The sequence below is a fragment of the Cricetulus griseus genome, chromosome 2, assembly GCF_003668045.3.
Source record: "Cricetulus griseus strain 17A/GY chromosome 2, alternate assembly CriGri-PICRH-1.0, whole genome shotgun sequence".
Lineage (NCBI taxonomy): Eukaryota > Metazoa > Chordata > Mammalia > Rodentia > Cricetidae > Cricetulus > Cricetulus griseus.
In genome coordinates this window covers 1,946,713-1,972,721 of record NC_048595.1, presented here as the reverse complement: position 1 = coordinate 1,972,721, position 26,009 = coordinate 1,946,713, and the positions used below count along the sequence as shown (strand labels likewise).

The 26,009-nt window shown below is 52.0% G+C and overlaps 1 protein-coding gene across 8 annotated transcripts in view; it reads right to left on the bottom strand.

Moving 5' to 3' along the window:
- The window catches only part of Prdm16 (PR/SET domain 16), a 320,716-nt gene that overhangs the window by 13,385 nt on the left and 281,322 nt on the right, over positions 1-26,009 (bottom strand). For 5 of the 8 annotated variants that reach the window (XM_027398486.2, XM_027398493.2, XM_027398487.2 and 2 more), the window contains exons 5-12: positions 21,554-21,656; positions 14,939-15,149; positions 13,133-13,280; positions 12,459-12,612; positions 7,838-9,254; positions 4,984-5,071; positions 2,228-2,397; positions 2,067-2,144 (exon numbers count right to left, since the gene is read on the bottom strand). In XM_027398486.2, the coding sequence (XP_027254287.1) occupies positions 2,067-2,144; positions 2,228-2,397; positions 4,984-5,071; positions 7,838-9,254; positions 12,459-12,612; positions 13,133-13,280; positions 14,939-15,149; positions 21,554-21,656 (2,369 nt within the window). The remainder of the gene's footprint in view (positions 1-2,066; positions 2,145-2,227; positions 2,398-4,983; positions 5,072-7,837; positions 9,255-12,458; positions 12,613-13,132; positions 13,281-14,938; positions 15,150-21,553; positions 21,657-26,009) is intronic. The other 3 variants (XM_027398488.2, XM_027398491.2, XM_027398492.2) reach the window with 1 other exon arrangement.

Sequence of the window (26,009 nt, the reverse complement as noted above, 5' to 3'; positions counted from 1 at the left end):
ACTGCCATGACCAGCTTTTATGTGGGTCCCGGGGATCCCAATACAGATTCTCATGCATGTAGGGCATCTTTCCCAGCCCCAGCAGATCATATCTTTCCACCTCTGCAACCCAAGCTGTAAAGCCTACCTGCTGGGGTTTTAGCACGTGATGTTATTAAGTATGTATGCTCCAAATTCAGGCAAAGATTTCAAAGCCAGGAGAAGCTGAGTGCTAAGGAATGCTTCCTGGCTGGAGTGTGTGGGAAAACCGCCTCTGGGGAAAGCAGGGGCCACCGGTGTCAGGACACAGAGACGTGTGTGAGACAGACATATTTCTGAGGGGCTTCCTCATCACCCAAGGCAACTTTCTTCCTCTTTCTTCTTCTTCCTCTGAAGGGTGCACACACCCACATGTACACACACAGTGACCTTGCACACTTGTGTGCTGACACTGAGGTGGGCATCCTACTGGATCAAGCAGCCTTGCCAGGCCTTTGCTCTGTGCAGTGGACTTCTAGGATGGGCTATGCTTTCTCCCGTTACAGCTTAAACTCCTTCCAGTTATCAAAGCAAGACCAAGGTCCCCAGTAGTATCAAGAGGCAAACTGCACACTTTTAAACCCCTCGGCGAAGGCCCGCCTGGAGCCAGATAAAGTCAGGATTTGCAACACAAACTTGCAAAGCAATTATTGTTACCAAAGTCGAAACTCTCAGATTGGAGAGAGCAAAAGAAATCAATGATAATTAAATTCTTCTATAAACACGGCCCCTACCCTCTGGGGGCTCTTAGCACGACGCGCTGTCCAGGAGTCGGCTCTCATTACAGAAAAAACACAGGGCTCGTTTTCTGGGCGAGGACCAGACCAAATAAATCTTTCTGTTGCTCGCCTTTGTTAAGTTGTAAGTCACTATTTTCAGAGAGTAGACAAGGGGGGCTGCGTGTCGGGAGGGCTGGGAGGCATGGGACACAGAACTAGAAAGAGCTGTCTGTCGTTCATTCTCCTCACACAGATGTGGCCACCAGGGATGCTCTGTATACCTGAGTGGGGCTTGGGGATCACAACACATGCATATCCACATGGGATCCCTGCCGCAGGAAAGGGCACACAGGCGGAGTCCCCAGGGCCCCATCATCACGTGGCCACTTCCTGGTGAAACAGTCTCTGCATGGACAGGGCATAGGGGTCTAATGCCATCGGCCTAAAACCAAGCTAGACTCTTTCTTTCCCAAAGCCTTAGCCAGCTAGACACACCCCAGAACGTGTTGCTAAAATGGTCCTGGCAGAGAAGTGGCCATTTCCCTGTTTGTCTCAGGGTGACAATTGCCTGAGTTCTGTTTTAAAAGGCCCACTCCCTGACTGGGAGCACAGGGCAAGAAACCGCTGCATCCTCAGCCCTCTTGTGCAAAAACAAAGACTCAAGGACACGAAGGATGGGACCTGGGGCTGGAAGAGTAGACAGAAGTGGCCTTGGGTTCCAACCCTTGGAGAACCTCAGGACATCTCTAATCTGTAACTCCTTGGTTTTGAAGTAGCGGGACAGTAAGACCCACCAGGAGGCTGCTCCGTGTCACTCTGTAACTCTTACTCTCTACTCTAGCGACACATGCATGGCTCCCCACTCAGGGTTGGCTGCAGGGAATCAAGGGCGTTCCATATTTGCTAAAGGGATCATCCTCAGGGAGGAGGTGGCTATGGTCATCATGACAGGACAGGACTGGGTGGGGCTGGCTAAGGTTCTCTCAGGGACCTGTGGAGAATCCAGCTTCAAGTCACATCTCTGATTTTGATTGCTTGCTCTGGTCGATACTTTAGCAACTGGAGAGGAGAGGTTCTCTTATATCTATCTTCTTTTAGGAGCTTGGAAGGAGCCCTCCAGTTTCCTGGGCACTTTCTGCCTCATCCTTACACTATTCCAGGGAGCAGGGGGACGGTGGGCCAGGAGATAGGGGCAGAGAGTGTCAGAATCAGATCTCACTGAACACTGTAGCTCCTTCCCACTGCCCTTCCACTAGCCACAGCCCTGCGGGTGTATCTGAATGTAGGAAAATTCTCTCCCCACCTCTGCTAACACCAGGTGGCTCCTACCTGTACGGCTGTTCCCCAGTGTGTGTCCTCAGATGTCTTGTGAGATTCGCAGATCTGGGGAAGATCTTGCCACAGTACCTGGGGCAGAGGGAAGAGAGGTTGGAGAGGCATAGGGTGGTCCACACTGCCCTTTTCCACATTTCTCTTCATCCGGAGCCTACCTGCAAGTGTATCTCTCCTTGCCCTTCCTGAGGATGGGATCCGAGAGCGTTGGGGGTGGGGACCGGAAGTTGAAGGGGTGGTGAGGCAGGGGCTGCAGGGAGCTGCCTGAGTCGGCCTTCATGGCTGCAAAGCTCTCCAGCTTCTCCGTCATGGTTTCTATGGCTGACATCTGCAGGGGGGGAGAGGGCAGAGGTCAAGGGCTCCACCTGAGCGGTCACCAGAGTGTGTCTTCAGAGAGTGGGTACCTGGGGTCCTTGTGTCTAATCATATCAATAACCCTCAGATGGCCATGGGGGGCGGGGCCATAGCTTACACTGTTCTTGTCCTTCTTAGAACTGAGGTTATAGTCCAGGGTTATCTGGAATGGTCCTTCAGCCTGGTAGGCAGAATTTGATCAAAACTCCAGGCCCTGCAGGCTCCACTGAGACTTAAGGCTTTGGTAACAGGGGCACTGATCATGAAGGGGCACCTCTCTCATTTGTCCTACGGACACCATGGGAGGCCAAGGCAAGGGCCAACAGAATGGAGGAGCTAAAGAAATTCACGGAACAATTTTCTGGGCCCTGTTACAAGTTGTGACAAGGTGTCCTGTGGCCCTCCGGAGACACTCTACATGCCTCTGCTCAGCATCTATCCCAGAGGGCTGGTTCTGTCTGGCAGACCACAGAGATGGGCCTGGTGAGGATAGACAAGGGAAGACAGGGAGGGGCAGGTACAGATGGGGGTGTAGAGGGAAAAGGTTCAGGCTCTCCAAGTGCTGTGAATGCTGGGAGAGACCAGGCCTAGATATAAGGACCCCAGAACCCTCACCAATGGGGCACCGACGAACAGGAGGTTAGGTGTCACCTCCTCACCCAGGCTCCTTGCTCATGCCAGCTGCCTCTAGGGGGGTGTTTATTGCTTAGTGCTGGCCCCCCTGCACACGGTACCTGTTCACTGATGTCAGAACCTGGGACCCAGCTGCCCATGGATGAACAAAAGTAGCAAAGCCACGGGGCTGGGACCCTTCTGCATAGCTCCAGTTACTCTGCCCTTTGCACCTGGTTGAAATGCTTGATCCTCTCAGGCTCTGTTTGCTGGGTACTGCCAGCAGGGGACAGAGGGCCTTGTACTACTGCTACTTGGAAGCCTCATAATGCAGAAACATTTGGTATCTGGGGAAACAACAGTGGGGCTGTAACAGAAACCCATAGAAAGCAATTGAGTGGACACTATGCCCAGCCACAATGGTGAGCTGTTGGACAGCTCTGTGTAGGCCATAGAGATTTCAGGCTTTGCCCTGTAGAGATGGGACCAACATATGACCCTCAACAGAACAGACTACACTCACTCTTGGCAGCCATGCTCACCGGTGGGCAGATGGAATCTGCCTTGTTCTCTAGGCCACCCCCTCTACCACACACAGCCCCTCTAGAGTCTTTTCCAAGGATGGATCCTCAGAGTGACACTGAGGTCCTTGGCACAGCAGTTAACTGCCTACCTCTCCACAAGTCTTGGTGATAGACTATGGATATAGAGACTCCCCAAGGATCCCAGGCTTAGCAAGGAGCTCCTTTTGGGCATGCCCACTTTGCCAAGAGCTTCACATTTGCATGTCAAGCCTCAGGCCCAGAAGGGCTTGGTGATGATGGAGCTGGGCCCCAGAGGGTACAGGTTATTTAATGTACAGCAGTAATGTCTGTTCTGAGGAAACCTTCTTGCCATGGTTACTAGGCTCTTTCTGTCTGAATGACAGTCTATCAGATCATTTAACTGGTGACCCATACGGTCATCTTTTTTCTGCCTCTTCATCCTGGCCCTGGGCCACAGTGGCAGGCAGGTAGGCCCATGGGAGCAGTGGGTAGAAGGGACAATGGGTAGCCAGCCCCCCACAGGCCTCTATTCCTCAGGCCGGGTGGGTCCTGCCTGCCTGGCCTGCTCTGCCCCATCAGACATTCCCGTGAGCTCCTAGCACAAACACAAACACCGGATACGCCTGGCTGGCTTGTCGACTTTTTCCAGCCGGCCCTGGGAAAATTGGGGGAAGCTATTAACCAAACTCTGAGGCCCAATGGAACAATGGTAGCTCTAAGTTTAGCTGTGAACTCAGCCATGGTGCAGGTTTCACAGACAGGGGCTTACCCAAGGCGGGAAGCTCAGGGAAGAACAATGCTCTATGCGGGGTTAAGATTCGATGGTGGTGAGGGAGACTTAAGGGCTACAACCTGCAGATCATAGGAGGGGCCAGACCGTTGAAATGAGCAGGACAGGACAGGATACTTGGAGGACTTTCCCTCGGGCTGTGCCCTGGGGGGTGGGGGGAGGAGCACATGGCCTGGCGGTACAGGCAGGGACATTAGCAGACTGGAGGGGTCTATACTCCACTTTCTGACAGTGGGGCTCTTGCCCCTGCCTCTTCCCACAAAGGCCTGTCCTGTCTCTGGCACTTTCACTGAAGCACGTCACCCCGGTCTCACCACACCCCAGGAACACCAGTCCCAGGGACTCCTTATGTCCGGGACAGTGATCCTCTTGCCACTCTGCACCAGTTGTGTGTCCCTTCCTAGGACCTGGGGCCCTCCCGAGCATTGGACAAGAGGTCCCTAGACCAGGCCACAAGGGCTTCACCCATTTTCTATGTTCTCCAGCTCCACAGTGACCCATGGAGACCTGCAGAAAGTCCCCTCTGCCCCCTGGGAACCAGAAACCTGAGGCCCAGAGCTTGTTCATGCAGGGTCTAAGTACACCCATGCCAGATGCCCACTGTGGTTGTTACCTGGGGGTGGAACAGTAGTGAGGACGGCCTCAGGTACTTCTCTTTCAGGACTCCCACAGGGTCCGTCACCTTCCGCTTTTCTACCCTGCTGGACAGCAACACAGAGGGTTACATACCCCACCGAGCTACCTGTTCCTGGGTAGCATGCCCATGCCAGGATTGTGAGGCTGCTGTGGAGGTGGCAACAGGGTTGGCCAGTCAACTCCTACATGAATTCCAATCGACCTTGAGGATGGCGGGGACAAAGCCCAGCTGCCCTCTGATCCAGATTTCCCCAGCTTCCCAACTGTCCCATTACCCACTCCCCAACTTTTCTGAGCTCCCCTGTATTCTCTCAAACAGTTATCACCTCCTGTGCAGGATGGAAAATTTTGCTGGAGTATAGATGTGCTTTGGAGGCCCCAACATGCACAAGCTTCCTACCCACCGCTTATGTGTGATGGGGGCTGCCCTCGGGGTCTCCAGCCACCCACAAGTTACTCTGCATCACCTGTAGGGGCTTGCTGTAGGGGCAACTATCCTGTGCCTGCTGGTTACTGGCACAGTGCACTTTACCTATTTATGCTGACAAATGTGAGTGACAAACAGTTTTTTGTCCTGGGGAAGTTACCCAAGACTTCCTACAGCAGCCAGGCAGATTGTACCTGAAACCCCTCAATGGGTGCTGGAGACTGACATTCTAGGATCTTCCTCAAGTGTCAGCGACAACTTGTTAAACAGTAAATCTCCATGGCTATTTCTTTTGCCCTCACAATATCCACCAAAGGCTGAGCTCTGTCTCAGGCATTGGTGGTGTTTTGTCCAAATCCGCTGACCCTCTTGCCCCCAGAGACAGAACGAGCTTTTCCTAAGTCGCTCGCTTGCACCCCACATCCCTGGCCTTGCCTCACTTCACCTATTCTATTAATTGAAGCCTTTGTTTCCCTGCCTTCCAGGGAACAGTAGCAGGAGAGGGCAGCGCAGCTGCTCTGGGTCCCCAGAGGAGATCCAAGTCCTGTTCAGGGGTAGTGAGGAAATCAAGGCTGTAGCAAGGGCTTTGGGAAGGACTGGAAATAAATGCCAATACACTTGGCAAGAGCTGTCAGCCTGGGGCTTCACTCAGGTAACTAAGGTGTGCCTGCTACAGGGAGGGGGTCTCTCATGACAGGAGTTCAGCCTTTCAATCATTTAGGGAGAAAGGGACCCAAGTAGCAAGGGGTGGGAGGGCCTTGACGACAAACGTAGCATTGTGGCAGTGGGGTAGCTCGGGACCCTCCTGTGGTCTGGCTGCACTCTGTCCTAGTCTCCTGTGCCTTCACCTGGAGGGGATTCTCAAAACATACACTTTTATCCACCATGCCTGGACCTGTTTTGCAGACAACTTGCAAGGCGGAAACATTGCCGCTGCTTCCACTGAGCTCATCTGTCTGGCTTGTCCAGACCCTCCAATGGCCAGTCTTAGGTCCTGAGGACGAGCACTCAGCCTGGCTTCCTGACATTATGAGGAGAGACTACCTGAGAATATAAAGGGAGGCTCTGGGGTCCTGTGATCAGTTCCTATGATTTTCTTCTCTCAGACTGACTACGGATTCCTTGCAGCTCACAGAAAATGTATGATGGTCTAATTAGTCTGGTAGAAGGGGAGAACAGGGGAACAGGAAAGCCCAGGGTGGGGGTGGGGGGTTAGGGAGAGTTGCCTCACTCATGGAGTCTAGCCAGAAGGCTGTTTGTCTCCAAGTACCTGCCTATGTTCTGCACGAGTCCACAGGGCACTGGTGCCTCTTGCTTCCTGTCTTAGAAAAGTACTGAGTAGTATTTCCTCCTCTTTCTTTCCTCTCTGGAGCCTCAGCACTTCCTCATGTAAGCTGTGGGAGGCACATTTTCTAAGAAACACCTGATGGATATCTTTCTTGTTTCCTGGGATTATGAAGCCAGAATCCGCCAGAAAACAGAAGCACGGGCCCCGTGGGGAAGATACGTGTGGGTACAGGTGGCCATGTCCCTGGGTAGCCACTGTCCAGTCTGCCTCCCTTGGGGTTTTCTCAGTGCTTTATCACCCGCTTGCCTCTCTCAGGGCTGTGGGTCCATCTCCAGTCCTCACACCACATGGCCAGCCCCAAGGAGACAGCATGCACACAGGCCTATTCCCCAAACATCTCTTAATGCACACTCACACATGTGCACAAGATCCCTGACAGAGCACACTGACAGAGCAGGGTCAACATCAAATGAATAACCTTCCTGGGGTTACCCACTGCTTACTCCCTGTGGCTCCTGCAAACAGCAAAGGAGGTGACATATGCTGGCAGGGTTAGGGCTCCCAACATGGAACCTGGTCTGCTTTTCAAGCCCACCCACCTCTTTGGCAGACTCAAGGCCTTTCCACAAGTCAGGAAGTAGACTCAGACTCACCCTTCATTGCAACCAGTATCAGAGAGGCAAGAATTCTGCCCTACCAGGACCAGCAATTCCTTTGGCTTGCTCTGGGCTCCCAGAGCCCTCCCATCCCCTCAGTGTAGCTCTAGGGTAGTATGGGGCCACAGGGCAGTCTCAGGAGACTAGAGCTGCAGGGAGATGGAGCAAGTTCTCAGAGGTAGAGTAGGGTGTACTGACCTTCGTGGGGAGGCAGAGATTAGCTCCTGAAAAGACAGGTGATGGAGGAGGGCTCTGGATTGGGTCTAATGGAGAGGCTCCAGGTAGGGTATAAGATGTCTACCCCTGAGGGAGCATGGGGCCCCCATAGGCTGAAGCACTTCCCAGCAAATGCACACAGAAGAACCTTGAGTTAGGAGGTTGAGAGAGAGAAAGAGAGAGTCCCTGCCTAACTCCATGGATGTGGGCCCCTGGGGAGAGTGAGGGCAGACCATGTTAATACCTGTAGATGGGATCCATGAAGAAGGGTGAGGGCTTGGCATAGTGCAGGGATGGCTGCTGGGGCAACTGTGCTGGGCACACCTTAGGCAGCCCCTCACCAACCCCTGGCTTCCGTTCACCGTAGATATGGTTCTTCCGTGGTTCACGGCTGCCTCCATTCTGGCTTGCTCGGGCCCTGCTGCCGATGCTCAGGTCTAGCGGCTGTTCCTCACCAGATGAGGGGACCAGGGGAACCTTGGACGCGAGCAGGGCAGGTTTGGCCTCTTTTGGTTTGGTGGTGAGGTCGAAGGGGCACTCTGCACTGGGGCCACCCACCTTGAGGGCATCCCGGGGCGACTTTGGCTCAGCCTTGACCAGCAAGTTATGGGCGAGGGCTCGGTCCGTGAAGGGGTAGAGAGAGTGGGGGAAGTTGGGCAGGAACTGGAAGGGGAACACGGAGTGGTAAGGGAGAGAGCCCAGCTTCTTCTCCTGCATGCTCATGAAGCCAGGACCAAAGTACTTCTCAGCGATGGAGGCGATGGCCTTGATGGAGTCGCCAGCGGCACCCGAGGCTGTCAGCAGTTGTTCCTCGGGTGGTGGGAAGAACGAATGCTGTGAGTAGAAGGCTGGCACCTCAGCCACGCTGTTCATGGCCCCAGGGGGCACCGATCCACCCCCAAACTCAGGTTTGCCTTCAGCCGGCTTGGCCTTGTCCTTGCCCTTGTCTCGGTCGCTGTCCACATCACTGTCCAGGTCTGAGCCTGTGCCTGTGGTGGTGTCCAAGTCAGTCCCCGTCGTGGTGTTGATGTCCTCAAAGTCACTGCCATCTGACATGTCAGGGCTCCTGGTCTTGACCTTCTCAACATAGGCATCCTCCAAGCGGCCGTCGAATTTCTCCTCTGGCCCCGTGGCTGCTGTGGCACCCTGGCTACTGTTGCTGACCGCAGAGACAAGGGGCAGGGCTGGGTTTCCCAGCGGGCTGGGGAGCTTGGCGTCCTGTGCGTGGTTCAGGGGGCTCTTGAGCAGTGGCGTGGGAGGTAGCAGAGGTGGTCGTGGGTACAAGGAAGGAGGAAAGATGCCTGGGAAGCCTGGCGTGAGTGTGGGGAAGGCTGGAGGGGCAGCTGAGAAGGGTAGGCTCCCAGGATGAGGTCTGGAGGGGAAGTACTCGTTGAAGCCTAGGCCCCCATGGTTGAGGGTGGGGGAGGGTTTTGTCTTGTCCATCATGGGGCTGGGGGTCAAGGGCAGGCCTGGGGTGAAGATGCCGCCCGGCGTGTAATGGTTCTTGCCCTCACAGAAGCGCCGGTGCTTGTTGAGGGAGGAGGTAGTGCTGAACATCTGCCCACAATCCTTGCACTTGATCTGCGTGCGGCAGTCGGCATGCATCCGTTTGTGCCGGCACAGGTTGGAGAACTGTGTGTATGACTTGTGGCAGACCTCACCTAAAACACCCACAGGAGGCAAAAACAGGTGCAGGGTGAGATCACCATGAGCCAGGGTACCGATGCAGGCTGGGGGCTAGCAAAGATCACAGGGCCTTCCCCGGGGTCCTGGCCAGGTGGACCACAGTATCTCAGCCTTCTGTGGTGGGAAGCATGGCATCTTTATTGATTACTGATTCTTACCCTGGAGTATAGAAAATGCCCACACCAAGCTCTTTGGAAGCCATTGGTCCAGACTGGTGAGGACAGAGCAAGGGCACACAACACCAGAGTCTCACTGGAGGCCAGGAGATGGCTAGCGCAGAATGTCCACATGACTTGCCTCAAGGTGGTGACCTTGATTGGCTGTTTCTGTAAGGGAGTAGCAGTCCTCTCTTCCTAGTTTAAAATGCTCCTGGCTTTCTCCCCCTCTCTCTGTCCCAGGCCCTGCCACCAGTATTTCAGGAGAGGATGATCCCGAAGTTCTCAGGAGCCCTAGAATTAGGGTCTGGCCCGGGGAACAGGGCTCCTGATGGTCCTTGTCCACAGGTTTGAGGGGAGGCTCTGGCTGTGCCCTTCAGGGAAAGGGTTGGGTCCATGCTTTAAACTCAGAAAGTGTCGTAGCCAGGAGCATCCAGCCTAGGGTTCCTGCAGGGTCTGCTCTAGCTGACAGACAGCATCAGGTCTCTTACAGGACAGGGCAACACCAAGTGGACATCAGCCTATCTAGAGGCTCAGAACACCCCACAGCTAACTTCCTGAGGCCTGGGAACTGGAGGTCAGTAAAGCATTCACCTGCCTTTCCCCTTTTCTACCAAAAAAGGAAGGTACATATGTATACGTTGTACATCTCTCTCCTCCCACTGACAGGGGCATGGCCACACAGACACACAGACACACAGACACACAGACACACACACACACACACACACACACTCACACACACACTCACATACACACACACAGTCATGCAACACACACACACACTCATGAACACACACACACTCATGCATACACACACACACACTCACACACACACTCACTCACACACACACACTCACACACACTCACATACTCACATACACACACACTCACATACACACACACACTCACATACACACACAGTCATGCACACACACACACTCATGAACACACACACACTCATGCATACACTCACAACACACTCATGCACACACACACCCCATGACTCTCCCCACAGTACAGTTTGTTTTCTGTAGCATGCTGTAGCTCTCTATAAATTCTGATCTACCACTTTATCTGAGATGTCTTTTCTCTGAGACTATCACACACATTAATCACAGTATCTATTTATATTAGCTACCTTGCCTTCCTGGTCATCACAGTGGGGCATTTTCTGGCTGAATGGAGACAAATTTTACTTCATTTAATCAAATCTTCCCTTTTTGGGATACTGTTCCAGGAGAGGCACCATGTTTACATGGTCTATGAATAACCCTACCTTACTCTTGGTCTCCCACAGGGAACCACAAGGCAGATCTCAAGCTCAGGTTACCTAGACAGACTAGACAAGCATCACCCTGAGATCCCTGCTATGTTCCTGGGCCCCTGAGGGATCCTGGTGGAACCTAAATGTTACCTTCTGCTATCATCATGAGCAAGCCTTATACTCAGGGGCCTCCTGGGACAGAGGGACCCTTGGTTCCTATCTATTACTACAACTGGGGAAGGAGACTCTCTGATGGATGGGGTTGCAGAGACACCTGGCAGTCCCAGGAAGGGCAGGTTCTAGACAAGGAGAATGGCTGCCAGCCAGCTCAGAGCCATCCAAAGAAGGTGACTGTTTTAGGAACCAGGAGAAAGTCCTGGCTGCAACATTATGCTGGGTATGAGGAGCAGAGCTGATGAATCTACTAGGACCCTGGGTAGGAGTTCCTTCTGCTTCTGGGATATGTGTGTAGATACGCATTAGCACAGGCACACACACACACACACACACACACACACACATACACACACTCACCACACATATACACACTCATACATACACACGCACACATAGACACACATGCAAGCACACATACATACACACATATATATGCCCATATAGACACACACATGCACACATACATGCACACACATACACAGATATACACATGCACATAGACACACACACAATACATGCACACACATACACACATACTCACACTCACACACGAGGGCAATAGTGCCAACTTAGACCATACAGTACACTTTCATACGTGCACACTTCCTCCTTCAAAGATCCTCTTTTGAAAAGTATCCACGAGAACGCCTCTGTGGCCCAGACACCTTCTCTCTCCCCCTTCCACTTGGCTCTCCTCTCATATACACATCTGAACTCCCTGATCAGAAAGGTGCTATCCTGGTCTCTGTGCTCAGTGAGCTGAGGGTTTGGAGGTTTCTACACATTGGTTGTATACCCAGGTTTCACTTGGCAGGCAGATGTCGAGTTTGCTTGTGTGTAGCTGGTACCTGGGTCACTGGGGACTCTTCTCCAAGTAGCAGATCCTTCCTTGGAAGGGCCACATTACGAGACTCCCCTTAACTGGTGTTCAGTTTTCCTCTCAAGCTACCTATACTCCTCCAGTTCACTCATGGTCTGTAGGATGCACACATCTCACACTTATCTCGCACAGGTATATCACTCCAACTGCACAGCATGCCCATCCGGCCTGCCTGTCCACCTCTGGGGATTTCTTTTTAGTTGGCTAACCCTTGGTCAAAGCAAGGATGCAGAGATGGCCAGAGACAAAGGGACGAAGGGTCCTGGATGCCAGGAGACCCTTAGGAAATACCGTGCTCTGGGCATGTCATTTAGTGATGGTCACATTCAGAAGTTTCCTAGGAGACACGATGCTCAGAACATGTCAGCTGGGATGGTCATATTCAGAGGTCTAGCTGGGGCTCTGCTAGGGTGGGAACACAGGGAGGAAAGGTACCTGGCCCCTTCTGTGGAAATCTCCATCATTAGAGTAATTGTTGGCTATCACCTTCCTTCAGCTACTACAAGGAAATCTGGAGGTGTGGGGAAGATGTGGGATGCAGAAGGAGGAGAGAGATAAGTCTGTAAACTTAGAGGAGGCCAGCCAACAAGGTAATGGCACGGGGTCACCTGCCCTGTGCCCAACTAGAACCAGCTATAAAGGCTTCTGGATAGATGGGTGTCCTCAGCAGGACCTAGGGGAACCAGGCTGAGCAACTCACATATGAATGGCTTCACTGTGCTGTGGATATGTTTGTGCTGTTTGAGGCCAGAGGATGTGGCGAAGGTCTTGCCGCAGTCGGGGCATGCATGGGCCCGGGCACCTACGTGCTGTGAGCGGATGTGACGCTGGAGGTTGCTGGGATCCGTGAACACCTGGGGAAATAAATGCCATAGGTGCATGTCCCTCTTGACTTCTACCATAAGCCTGGGGGTGTGAAGTCTGGGACCCGCCCCTTTTCCCTGTTGCCCCTGCAGTGAGATGGTTGAGATAGGTCTTGCAGTAGCAGTGATGACCAGAGGGCCTTAGTGGGATGCTGAACCTCTCCTGGCCTCAGTTTCCCTGCCACTGGAGTCAGAATTCTGTGACTCTGAGGCTCCAAAAGATACTCAGTGTTTTCTGGAGCACTAACCTGGGTGGTCTTGGGTCTGGGGGCTTCCCCCTCGGCATTGCACCTTGGCGGGGGGCACAGGGCTGCCCCAAGAAGACTCAGCTTAGGTCTTGGCTCTGTTTCCTATAGGGATTTTGACGACATCTCTGAGACTTCCTGACCTTTTCAGTAGTGAGGACCTCAGGGCATCTAACCCACCACACCACATCTCTTAGGAGTTTCACAGAGGGCGGGAGGGAGGGAGTACAGGTGAGTACATGCTCTGTGGGGCAAGGGTCTGGTACCTTGACACAGTTTTCACATTCGAAGCGCTTGCCACTGTCGTGAGACATCTGGTGGCGTATGAGATTGGACTTCCAGTTGAAGGCCTTGGGACACTGGTCGCACTTGTACTCACGCTCCTCTGTGTGGACAATCATGTGCTGCTCCAAGCTGCGTACAGGGGAGGGATCACTCTGGGTCCATCTGTCTGAAGAGGAGGTCCCCTACCCCATATGGCTTGTTCTCCTGTATGTGGCCCCTCAGGCAGCCAGGGGTGGGGTGGGACCCCAGGCAACCCTTGTCAGATGATCCCAACGTTAGGGCTAAGTTTGGGTCTGATGCTTGTGGTACAACTATAATTCCAACACCCAGGAGGTTGAGGCAGGAGAATTTGGAGTTTGAGGCCAGCCTGTGCCACACAGCTAGACCATATCTCAAAGACGGATTGGGGGAGCTAAGTTTGGGCCTAGGGGAAAGGGTGCGGGGTACCAACACTGTCATAAGTCCCAGAGTAATACTGAGGCCATGGAATTCAAGTCAGCTCTCTGAGAGGAGTGGTAGGCAGTGGTGGAGTGGGTCTTGGATGAGATGTGTTACAGTGGTGAGAACAGCTGCTCTCGGGGGCCGCTCCTCTTGGCTGCACTAGCAACCCCTAATCCCCTCCTCCCTGGGGACTCTGCCTCTCCTGTCCCCGGGATGACCGTTAATCTTCATGAGCAAAGCAGTCATATATCACAGCCCGTTAATTACGGGGCCCAGCCATCCGTTTAGAGCAGAAACGCCTGCTCCTCTAGGTCCCAGAGATTGTATCTTTTCCTTGTTGTTAATTGTGATTTATGTGTTTATGTAAAGAAAACACGGACCCTCCTCAGCCCTGTTCTCTGCGAAGCGCTCAGGCGGGATTTGCCCACACGCTTGCTTATTCTCAGTCATCTGCTCAGGGTGGAGGGTCTGCTGCCCCCAGGGAGTCCGTGATGGGATTGGTGGTAAATCCCTAGTAATCACAGAGCCGTTAGTGGTCTGATGGGGTTTTGCTCCGACTTTGCAAGGTTGTTCTGTGTAAACTCTTCAACAGCAGGGGCTCAGAGGCTGGGAAAGTTTCCCAAACTCCTCCACTCCTCAGAGCGCTGGGGCCAGAGGTCCCAGCTTCTCCTACCCAGAGCCCAGGATGCTCTTTTGCCCCAGGGGTTCCCATAGCTCCCTACGGACCCCTGTGCCTGGGTCCTCACACAGTTCTGGCGTCAGGGCAGAGAAGAGCAGGTGCTCCAGCTGCTGGTGTCTGGTTGTCACGCAGCTGGGCTTGAAGCTCTCTTTGCCTATGCCTCTGGAGTCCCTCCCAGGCAGGTGGCTGCCACCTGAGCGGGGCTTTCTCGTGAGTGATGGCTCTGTACGATTCTTTTTGTGGGTCCACTGGGAAGGGCTATGCATGTCCAGAGAGCAAGGCTGGTCTACATCCCCTCCACAGCGGGTGCTGAGGCCCCACACCTCCCAGTTTGGGGCCTTATTGCAAAAGTATCACTAGGGCCAGGTGGTGCCTAGACCACGCTGGTCTGTACTTTGAGTTTCAGGCTGCGTGTAGGGCAGTGGTGCCAGTGGCCTCAGAGGACCCGCTGAGGCCATGCCCTTTATGGTGAGAATCCTATCTGGAGAGATTTGGTGAGAAAACATCAGCTGCTTGCACACATGCGCACCCACTCTGTTCCCAGTGCAGAGAGGAAGCACGCATGAGCCCTTGGTTTCCTAGTGCTGGAGCCCAAGACTGACGGAGGTGGGCTGGGGACCAAGGGAGCTGCCAGCTGGAGGGAGTGGGGGTTGGGGTGGGGTGGCACCTGTATTTGTTGGGGAACATCCGCTCGCAGTCCTTGCACTCGTGTGCTTGCCCATCGCTGCCCCCGCTGAGACCCTCGGGCTTGAGCTCCTCCCCGAGGCCCTCGTACAGCGGGGCCCCTGCAGAGCTGCACGCATACTTCTTGTGGCGCCTCAGATCCAGCTTGCACTGGAAGAGCTCGTCACACTCGTCACAGCGGAATGTGGGATCCTCTGCAAGACAGAGGGCGAGGAGGTGAGCAGGACAAGCAGACACCCACCCAGCCTGGATCCACAGGGGACCCCAGAGACCCAACCCATCCCATTGCTCCAGGGCTTCCATCCACCCTGGCTGCTCCTACCCAGCTTCCTTCCAGCCCTTGTCCTGGCTGCCCAGGGGCACAGAGGTCACAGGACAGATCGGGCCACGCTGGAGGACCCCATCTCGGCATCGTGGAAACACTGAGCAATGTCAGGCTCCTCCCTGCATCGCTAACGGCCACTGCGGATTCAAGAGGCCCTGCCTCTGAGTGGAGAAGGAAGCCAGGCCAAGTGCTTTGTTTATGAATTGGGAGAAAAAAGAAGGCAGAACTCCATCGCATATAATAAATTATTGTCGTCAAGGTCAAACAAATTAAAGGGGGGCAGCTATTATTAAGTTTATGAGGCAGCATCCCAAGCACAGTGCCAAACCAAACAATTAGCCCGGAGCTGTAACCGGGGCGGGTCTCTGTGCCCCGCCTGCCCCGCCTTCCTGCTGCTGCCGGCCCTTCAGCTTTCACCCAGGCCTGGAGAGAGAACACCTGCTCTCAAATCTTGCACAAAGAGGGCTTATGTGCACACATGGGCACGAGCACAAGCATGTGTAGTCTCTGCACTCTGAAGTCACATGTGGATGTCTTTCCAATGCAACCGTGTTTGTGTGAGTGTCCCGTCTCATCTGCACCCATGTATGCAAAGTCATGTGTGGGTGCCAGTGCCTGCCTGGGCATCGACACCCAGATTTTAGTGGATGGACCTACTTGTAAGTATAGGTACATGTTTATGTACATAACTACACGCGTGATGTGTTGGCATACTTTCACATTTGAATATACACGTACTTTATGTATGTCTGCATAACTGGACATGTAGTCACGAACATCTTCATGGGACTCTGTATGTATTTTTTGTGGGCTATGTGTGCATGGGTGTATGCGTTCTATAATCTGCGGACATGGGTGGTTATGTGTAAGGTGTTTGCACATGTGTGGATTTGTGTCATTGTGTATGGAGTTGTGAGTAAACATGTATGTGTTTGTATGTAAATGGTGACATGTTAGGGTTTGCCGTTGTATGCTAATGTGTGTGTCTGTGTTGATGAATGCTTGCATGTGGGGGTATGCTTGCATCTGTGTGCATGTGCAAATGTGTAGGAAGGGTATATGTGCATGGTCATGAGGACTGGCCTGGTACCCAGCAGTAAGCTCTTAGATCAGGGCAGGGGCAGTGCTGCTCCCGGTCCCCACTCCCACCAGAGAGACCACCATCACCATGGACTGTTTCAGAATCTACAGGAGATGGTTAGCTTCTCTGTGACCTGAACAGCATGGAGTTCTAAAGAGGGACCCTCCTCCTGCTACCCAGAAGCTCTCCTGACTGGAAGGGTAGAGGTGACATTCAAGTATCTGTCCTACCCTGTACCTGGGTAACTCAGAATCCAAGGTGGGACTCTGTAGGGCTGCATATCAGATGCACCACTGAGCCTGTGCAGTGATGCCCACCACAACACCAGTGTACTTAGCTGGTCATGCCTGGGAAAGGGGAAATGCCTGGATGCCAGGGAGTGGACTGGACTCGTGTGTGTTTAGGGCTGACTGAGAAGGTGCTACTTCCTATTTCCAGGGTCCAGACATCCTGGCCCCACTGGCTCACCTCTGCAGCATAGCAAGCTGCTTTGAGAGGAAAATGAGGCCATGGGAGCAAGGCACTGTGGGTCCTTTGGGTCAGTGGAATTCTTTCCTACATGTAGCCTTGCTGTGCTGTGCTGTGGAAACAAGGTTTGTATTCTTTCTTGCCTTGGCTTGGAGGTCTCTACCCTTAACATCTCCTGGAAGGCCCTAAATTCCTCCTTATATACTACAGAGGGACACATGACACACTGGACAAGGAGGTGGGGAGGCAGGCCCAGGTGATTCACATGCAGAGGAACCACCTTCCGTGTCTACAGAAGGAATGAACTACAATTCAAAGAGGGGCTCTTCTCAGAGCAGTGGGCTGTGAGCACTGTGAGCGCCCATATAGAGGATTGCTGGGAGCCCTTTGGGGCAGGCAGTATGCAGAGACACTGCACCCTAGGGATCCCCTACTTTATCGCTGTCAGCTGTGGCTAGCTCTTTTCACTATTTGGGCATGAGACACAGGGTAACAGGTCCCTGATTTCCCAGAGAGGAATTACAAAACCAATAGCCAGACCCTACGAGCGTTTGAAGGTATTCGTGCCACTCTTCACACCAACCCTGGTTTACAGAGCCAAAACCCCACCAGGAAGGATCCTGTGTCTGGGCACACTAGGCACATGCTATCACAGAGGGCCCCATGGCTCTGCAGAGCTGCTCCTGGAGGCTGGAAGGGGATGGACGTGCAGATCACGGAAAGTCAGGAATGAGAAACGCTCATTTTCATCACACTCTTTCTAGACTCAACTAGGAAACGTCACAGTAGTTCGAGAGGAACTTGACATCATTGGCCATACCACTGGCTGGCCAAAACTTCTAGTTCTGACTTGAAATTTGGTTGTAAGATTATTTTATTTTTAAATTATTTTTTTAAAAAGTTGTCTTTAGGTAGGGTCTCACTATGTAGCCATGGATGGCTTGGAATTCTCTATGTAGACCACACTGACCTTGAACTCACGAAGATCCACCTGCCTCAGCCCCCTGAGTAATGGGATTAAAGTTTTATGCTACCACATCAGGCTTTGGGCTTTAGACCTTAAATGTAGGGATTTTAATAAGAAAATTCAGCTTGATTCTTACTTGATGCCTTTGAAGTCACCCTGGAGGGGATGCAAATGACCTTGCTGACAGTGTTACCCTTCTCCTCTGCCCCTGTATCTTCTGGACTTGAGCTTATCTCTGTAGAAGGGTAGATTTAGGGACAAAACATGCCTCTGCCCAGGTGAGCAGGGTGGAAAAGCCTGTCAGATTCTCCTAGGCAGGGAGGGCTGGCCTTGGGCACACTGGAAGGCATTTTTATTTTCCCAGCACACAAAATTCCATTTAAGGAACTGTTGAAAAGGCAGGTTATACCGATATTATATCTATTACAGCCCATCACAGCCCAGGTCTCTCCTGAGCACACCACACAATGGGCCACGTCATGGAGAGGTCAAGTGGGTTGCCAGGAGGTTTTCTAAATGAAGAGAGTGTTTGAATGCAAACGATTTCTTTTCTCCAGAGAGCAAGTGCTTCTCAGGAAAGAGAAAAAGAGAAGTCTTCCTCCTCCATCCAATAATCAAAACATCATAAGGTCACCTGACTAAGGAGTGGCCTGTGCCGTCCGTCCTTGTGGCCACCTGTGAGGATGCTGAGTTGGTCTATCTATCTATACAGGGCTCCAGCTCTGCAGTTGGTATGTCTGTACAGGGGAACTGTGCTGTTCCCTACCCATGAGCAGGAAAACCAGGGGTTCCATTTCCTCCTCATCACAATGGCCCCCCCAAGACCTCTAGACGCCCCCCCCCCCAAAAGCACAAGAAAGAGCGACTGGGAAAAACTCTATTTAAATGTGGTGGGGGTCTGGGTTGGGGTAGATCAACCTTCCACCAAATTATACTGTGCCAGCACCTGCCTGTCAGCTCTGCATCTCGCTTGTCTAGCTCAAGTTCCATCAGCAACTTTCTCGGCTGAACAGGAATGTAACAGAAAAATAAATCCCTGCCTAATGGCTTTGAGACTGAGGGGTTCACAATTACACGGCACCCGCATCCTAATCTACAACTCCAGTTCAAAAGCGCTCAAGAGTCTACTCCAAATTCCTGTGGCGATAAGGGGCTGGCTGCATTTAGCCAGGGCTGGGATAAAAGATTTTTTTATGATAATTATCTTAGTGAGGGACGCGTTTGCATTTTCTTTCTGTGCAATTCCGAGTTTAACTCGGGTGTGTGTTGGGGGGTAGCTGTTGGGGTGGCAAAAGAGTGATCTTGACAGCAGAGGTTAGGAAAGTCAAATATTTGATGTCAGACTATTATGTGTGGAAAGTAATTAGCTCACAAATGTTTGATCAGTTATTAGGAAAATGCAGAGTGGGTTATTTAATATCAGTGTGGGAAGTGTGTGGTGTGTGTAGGGGGAACAAGAATCAAGGCTTTTAAAGAACCTTTTGGAAGAAAGAAATTTCGTTATATGAGTGGAACTGCATAGAGGAAGATTCTCTGAGCTCAGTTGATTTATCTTCTATGGCTCTCAGGTGCTGGCTAAGACTCACAGGTCTTTTCAACAATCATTTTAAGGAAAATAAAGCCTTCCTCTTGCTGCCCAAGTCTTGGTCATTCATTTTTGTTTTCTCAATGGCCTAACTGAAAACCAAAATTTAGAGGAGACAGAGGACCTTGATTGGTCTAATGGTCCTTCTACTCCAATTTCTTGTCTGACAACTTAAGAGTTATGTATTACTGCAGAAAAAAAATAAGGCACTCTGGTCACTGGCAGGCTCATAGCATCAACAGGTAAACAGTGGCAGAGTTCCACAGGTATGGTCACAGAGACTTCTGATAAATTCCAGTGGGCATCCAGCTCCCTGGTCTTTGCTGCAGAATCTGTGTGTCTCCTGAGGGAGTCCAAGGCACTGGCCTTACAGAGAAGGGAATGGGATTTATTCTAGATTCTAGAAACATCTAGGGGACATTGTTTTTCTTTTCACTGGTAGCTTAGCCTTAAAAAGGAAGATAGACAAGAGGGCTGGGAAGATAACTCAGTAACATGCTTGCTGCATAGCACAGGTCCTGAGTTAAATCTCTACAACACGTTGGCATGGCAACAGGCACTAATCCCAGAGCAGGTAGGCAGAGACAGGAGGGTGCCTGGGGCTTGATGACCATCCAACACTTGCCTAATTACTGCATGCTCCAGGCTAGCAACAGACCTTTTCTTGCAAACAATGTAGACAGTACCAGAGGAATGACTGTCAAGGTTGACCTCTGACCTCTATATGCATGCCGCACATGTGCACCCCCTCTCCCCCGCACACACAGGAACACAAAAACGTCTCCCGTGCCCCACAAAAAATTAGACACATGCACCCTCGAGTCCCCCGGTCAGCAATGACAGTGGAGGGCCAACAGATTCACTGCCAACATAGCCTTCTCGAAAGCAGCTGTGACAGGGGTCTAAGTATGCAGACACAGACTTAAGAGAGCATAAACCTCGTGTTGGAACATCCAGAGTGTGTGAAACTGGCTTCCTCTCTAGCATCACCTCAGAGGTGAGGGGATGGCTCACAAAGGAGAGCTCTGGGCTCTGCCCCGCCTCCCAAGTATCAAACCGGGTTGGGGTTTTTTACTACAAAAACCTGGTAATAATGATACATTTGAAGCATCATCCAGCAGAGATGTCTCAGTAGCTAAAAGGCTTGCGGCACAAGTGTGAGGATCAGAGTTCAGATCCCCAGCACCCACGTACAAGCCAGGCAGACGCAGCAGCCTGCCTGTTATCCCAGTGCCAGGAAATTGAGACAATTGTCCCCTGGCCAAGCTGGCTAGCTAGACTAGCCAAACTTGTGAGCTTCAGGTTCCACAAGAGACCCTACCTCAATAGACAGAGTGAATGGAGAGTGGTCAGGGAAGACACCCGAGAGAACCATATGTTTCTATGTGTACGAGCACACATGTGAATACATACCCGTACACATGTATATCCCGATGCATGTGAACATATGTGTGTGCATATATGTATATAAACACACATGCATTTACACACAGAAAATTAGTTTTCTGGGTCATTAACACTGTATAGATGTAATTCAGCATAATACCAATTTGCCTCCATTGCCTCACGCCCCTCTTACATTTAGGATGCGTGTTGAGCCTCCAATGAAAGGGAGAGGTCTCTAGAGTCTCAGGGATAAGGGGCTGTCAGCCTGTTGTCCTGGTTGGCTTTATATTTTATTTTATTTTTATAGGATAGAGTCATCTGGGAATAGAGAATCTCAATTGAGCAAATGCCTTCATTAGAGTGGCCCCCAGGCAAGCCTGTGGAGCACTTTTTAAATTAATGATTAAATTAATGATTAACCAGCCCACCACGGGTGGTTTTACCCCTGAGCAGGTGATCTGGGTTGTACACGAAAGCAAGCTGAGCATGTTGTGGGGAGCAAGCCAGTAAGCAGTACTCCTCCACGGCCTCTGATTCCAGGTTCCTGCCTTTAGTTTCTGCCTCGGCTTCCATCAGTGGATATATATGCCATTGGGGCCTTCTCCCCTATGTTGCTTTTCTTCATGGTCTTTATCACAGAGACAGAAACCTGAGCAATACACCTGGGGTCTGCAGAAGCTCAGCCAGGGTGTCAGCTGACAGTACCTGGTGTCAGGCAGGGTGGGATACCACTCATGGCCTCCCGGGTGGGGGGGGTTTCAGGGCCACAGCTCAGCAGGGTCTTACCGTCCAGGCTGGGTGCCATGACACCCAAGGAGTAGGCACCCTCTTTCACGTGGACCAGAAGCTCTTCTCCAGGCTCAATGTCCTTGATGACTTTATAGTAAATCTAAGAGAGAGAGAGATTAAAGATGGTGAGCGAACGCTGAAGGTGTCCATCGTCACCACAGAGGCACCCACCCCACCACTGCAATGTCACCATAGCGGGGGCTGGCCTGGGGAGCCACTTGACCTAATTTTTAGTTTTTTGAAAAGATGTTTATGTGCATGAGCGTTTTGCCAGCATGTACATACACCACACGCATTCAGTGCCTGAGTCAGCCAAAGAGGGAACTGGATCCCCCAGAACTGGAGCTACAAACTGCCATGTGGGTGCCAGTACAGCAGTTTTCAACCTGTGTGCCGTGACCCTTATGGGCTTGAAGGACCCTTTCTCAGGAGTCGAGTGTCAGATATTTACATTACGATTCACAGCAGTAGCAAAATGACACTTAGGAAGTAGCAACAAAAATAATTTTATGGTTGGGGATCACCACAACATGAGGAACTGTATTAAAGGGTCACAGCATCTCCCCAGCCACCAAACTGTTTATTTTTTAATTAAAACAAATTTTATTATATTTATTTATCTTGTGTATGTTGGGGGCAACATGTGGAGATCACATGATAACTTATGGGAGTCAGTTCTCTGCCCCTCCCCCACTAAGTGGGTCTTGAAGATTTAACTCAGGGCCTCAGGCTTGGTAGCAAGGGCCTGCCGAACCATCTCACAGGCCAGATGCCACCACAAAGAAGGTCTTCTCCTGAACTTTAGATCTTTGTCAGTTTATTTAGAAAGGAAAGGAACCGAGTGCACTTTAGTTTGTCTCATTCTGCTCTGACAGAAAGGATAGGTGGGACCCAGAGAGTTGGCTTAAGAGTGGTTAAGAGCACTTGTTCTTGTGAAGGACCTGGGTTTGGTTCCCAGCAGGCAAAGCACTCATATAAATAAAATAAATCTAGAAAAATAAAGGCTAGGAGACACTCTGTGTCATGACCCCCGCCTGATCAGGGATGTCCTAGGAAATGTCCCAGGTTACAGTGACTTCCCATTGGGAATGCTTCAGACTGTTCTCAAACCTCCCCTGTCAATATGAGCATGAGTCACTTGGCTATATGGGACCCGGGGGGTCAGAATGTTGGTTGCTTGTGAAGATGCTTTCTGGCTGGGCACAGGCCCTGTGGGCTAGGATGCTTCCAGACGGTGACTTTTACAGCAGTGTGGCAGTTGTGAGTTAGGAAAGCCTGGGGTGGGATGGAGTGAATGCCTGCCAGGAGCTACATCCAGCAGGGGACTAGGGGTTTAGCCTCTGGGGTGGTGGGTGGAGTTCTGGGCCTGGATGGAGGGAGCCCTGGGGCTGGGACAGCTACTTTTGGTGTCTCCAGTGCAGCAGTATGATCTGAACTCTGTCGGTTTTAGCTTGCTTATCACATCTCCCCCAAAGCTGAAGTCATGCCTGGTTTAGTGGCTGAGATGAAGAAGACTGGCTGTTCCGTTTGGGAGACTAAGCTGTCCCAGCACTGCAGACTTGAGTGATTTTGGGGGTGTGTCTTCCCTGACTTTGCTCAGACTCCAAAGCCCAACCCCTCATGTGGGGCCTGGGCCTCCCAGGAGCACAGCGGCTCAGAAAACTCTCTTCTATCTGGACATGTCAGCATGAGGGTGCGTTTCTCTCCCGGGATAACTCACTGGCTGCTGCAGCATGTGGGTACTTTGGACTCTGTTCTGATGTTAGGACTGTCTGATACAGGCCTATCCAGCAGCCCTAGGCTGGCCTTCTGTATTATTGGAAGGTATATAGGACAGGAGGAAGGGCAGAAGAAAAAACATTTTAGGAGAAGACAAACTTGCCTAAGCCTAGGGACAGAGCAGGTAACTCTCCTGGCCATAAGCAGTAAACAACACATCAGTTCCCGCTCACTGGTCCTGGCGGAGGTTTGCCCTATAGATACCTAAGGGAGCTGGGACAGCCACTTGCCTCCCAGGAATACAGCCCCTACTTAGGGCTAAAGGGTCCAGAGTGACACCTGTGAGTCACTAAAGGAAACAGAAGAGCTGAACTGAGTCCCCAGTGCCCATTGGCTGTCACTCCAAGAACGCCAGACAGCAGAAGTGCGCAGTCAGGAGCCTGCAGGTACACACAGCAATCTTATCAGTGTGGCATTCCTTCAAAGAGCAGTCCATAGTAGTAACATACCTGGGAGTTGTTATCAGGGAGGTGGATAATAATACAGAGGTCTTAAAATGAGGCCTAGAAATGGGATCGCACAGACTTCATGAATAAAACCAAGGGTGTCTATGATCCCAGTTTTACATCACCACACTGCAACTGACTAACTTATTTTCTTGAAGGTCAGACTCCCGCTGCCTCCATGCTTCGGAAGAGGAGCCACCCACAGTTGCCCCAAAGTGAGAAGCTGAGGCCTCACAGGCATCCCCTGAACAGGGAGAAGGGTGTGTGTCAGCGGTTAATAAGCTTATTTGCATTTCTGTCTGGCAAGAGAGAGCAGGCATACAGCAAGTACATGCTCTGTGCCCAGGGCTCAGCACCAGCGTGGCCAGGGCTGAAAGAGAGGGGAATGACGGCTTGGCCCCTACCAACCAGCCTTCCTCCCACCTGTAACCACCCCAGAGGTGGAAGGGAGAGGAGAGAGCACCCTTCCTTTCACACACACCCTTCCCAGGCTGCCTGCCTTCCTGGCCTGCATTCCCACATCACTCCTCTGGTTAAGCTGCCTGGCTTCCAAGGCTCCTCTCCATACACATTCTACCCCTTTCTCTCAGGGCTGGAGGAACCTGGAGCTGTTCCACTCAGTTCTAGTTCTGAAGGCTACAACGACACCAGTTTCCCTCCTGATTACTTTGAAGGTAGCCAGCCTTCCTGGGACCTGCTCCTGCCCACCCCTAAGACCCTGTTTCTGGGACCAGTGGGCCTCCTGACTCCTATGTTGGCTCTAGGGGCTGCCCAGCCTTCCCTTCCCTAATCTCCTCTGAGGGCTAGGGGGATTCCTGGGACCCCATACCCTCCCACACCTTTGTTCCTGGGCTCACCGGGCCTCCAGGGACCTCTACTCCGGTTCTGTAGACAGCCTTCTGGGACCCTCCCACCAGCATGGACACTGCAACTGGACCCACAGTAGGGCCATCCTCACAGAAAGGCCACTAGGGCCCCTGACAGGGACATGTGGGACACACGAGGTAGGCTGGGCAACTGTGGCCAGTAGGACTTTGAGCCCCGGACGTAATTAATCAATCCCTATTAGTGCTAATTGCAGAGGCCAGGGTGGGGCTAAGGTGTCCCAGCTTGCCTCCACCTGGAGGGCCAAGGAAATGAGCAGTAATCTTCATAGACTTTCCTGAAGTCTTGGCCCTGCCTCAGGCAACCACAGGGGTACATACAGAAGCTAACCCATGCTTTTATGACCTGTTACAAATGGCACAAAGCCCTTATCAGCCAGGCATTCTGAGAAAGACAGTTCCTGGTTTGCAGGACTGGGTGACTTCCCTTAACAAAGGCCGACTTCAGTTGGAACTGGTGCTGTTGGTTGAGGTGCCAGGCTGAGGGGTAGAGGGTCTCATGTGTAAGCTGTATGCTCCAGACCCCTTCTGCCCCTGGCTCATAATAGACCATAACTGTAGTCCATTAAGACTCTTGCAACTGGTTCATTACATCCATTTGGAGTGCTCTGGCCCCTGACCATTAGCCTCACAAGATAGGCTGCCAATGAGGAGAATAAGAAACCCAGGAGTATGACACCCTCCAGCCCCCAACAGCATTTTGGGGTGTGGGGTGGGTGACTGCAGAGAAGAAGGTGACTGCCTTCTTTCTAAACCACAGTGCCACGGGTTTTAGGTACATATGAATCCTGGGATCCTGTCACTGCAGGTCTGGTGGCTACTCTTTGAGAACTTTGAGGGTGGCAACCTTCTCCCTAACAGCTGAGATGACAAGCCAAATAAATGGCTTCTGTTGGTGGCTCTCCGAAATAAGGACGCAAGCAGACAGGGCCTGAAGTTGAGCCTGCATTTCTTCCTCTCAGCCTCCTTTATCCAGCTGTGGCTGCTCAGAGTTCGGGTCAACACCATTGCCTGTAACTATACTTTGCTCAGCCCAAACTGTTTCCATTTTTCCCTGTCACATTCCAGGCACAAAGAGGTGGCTCCGTGTAGCACAGAAAACCTGGAACTTTCTCACCGAAAGGTAGACACCTGCTTGGGGATCAGGTTCAACCCCAGGAACCTATCAATCAAATGAACATCCAGAAGGCAGTTAACAATGGCTGCCAGCTCTCAGCTCCCCAGGGCCCTTGGCTTGGACCGAAGATACTGTTGAGTGATTAAAAGCAAAGCCCCACAGGCCTTTAATCCCAGCATTTGGGAGGCAGAGGCAGAGGCAGAGGCAGAGGCAGAGGCAGAGGCAGA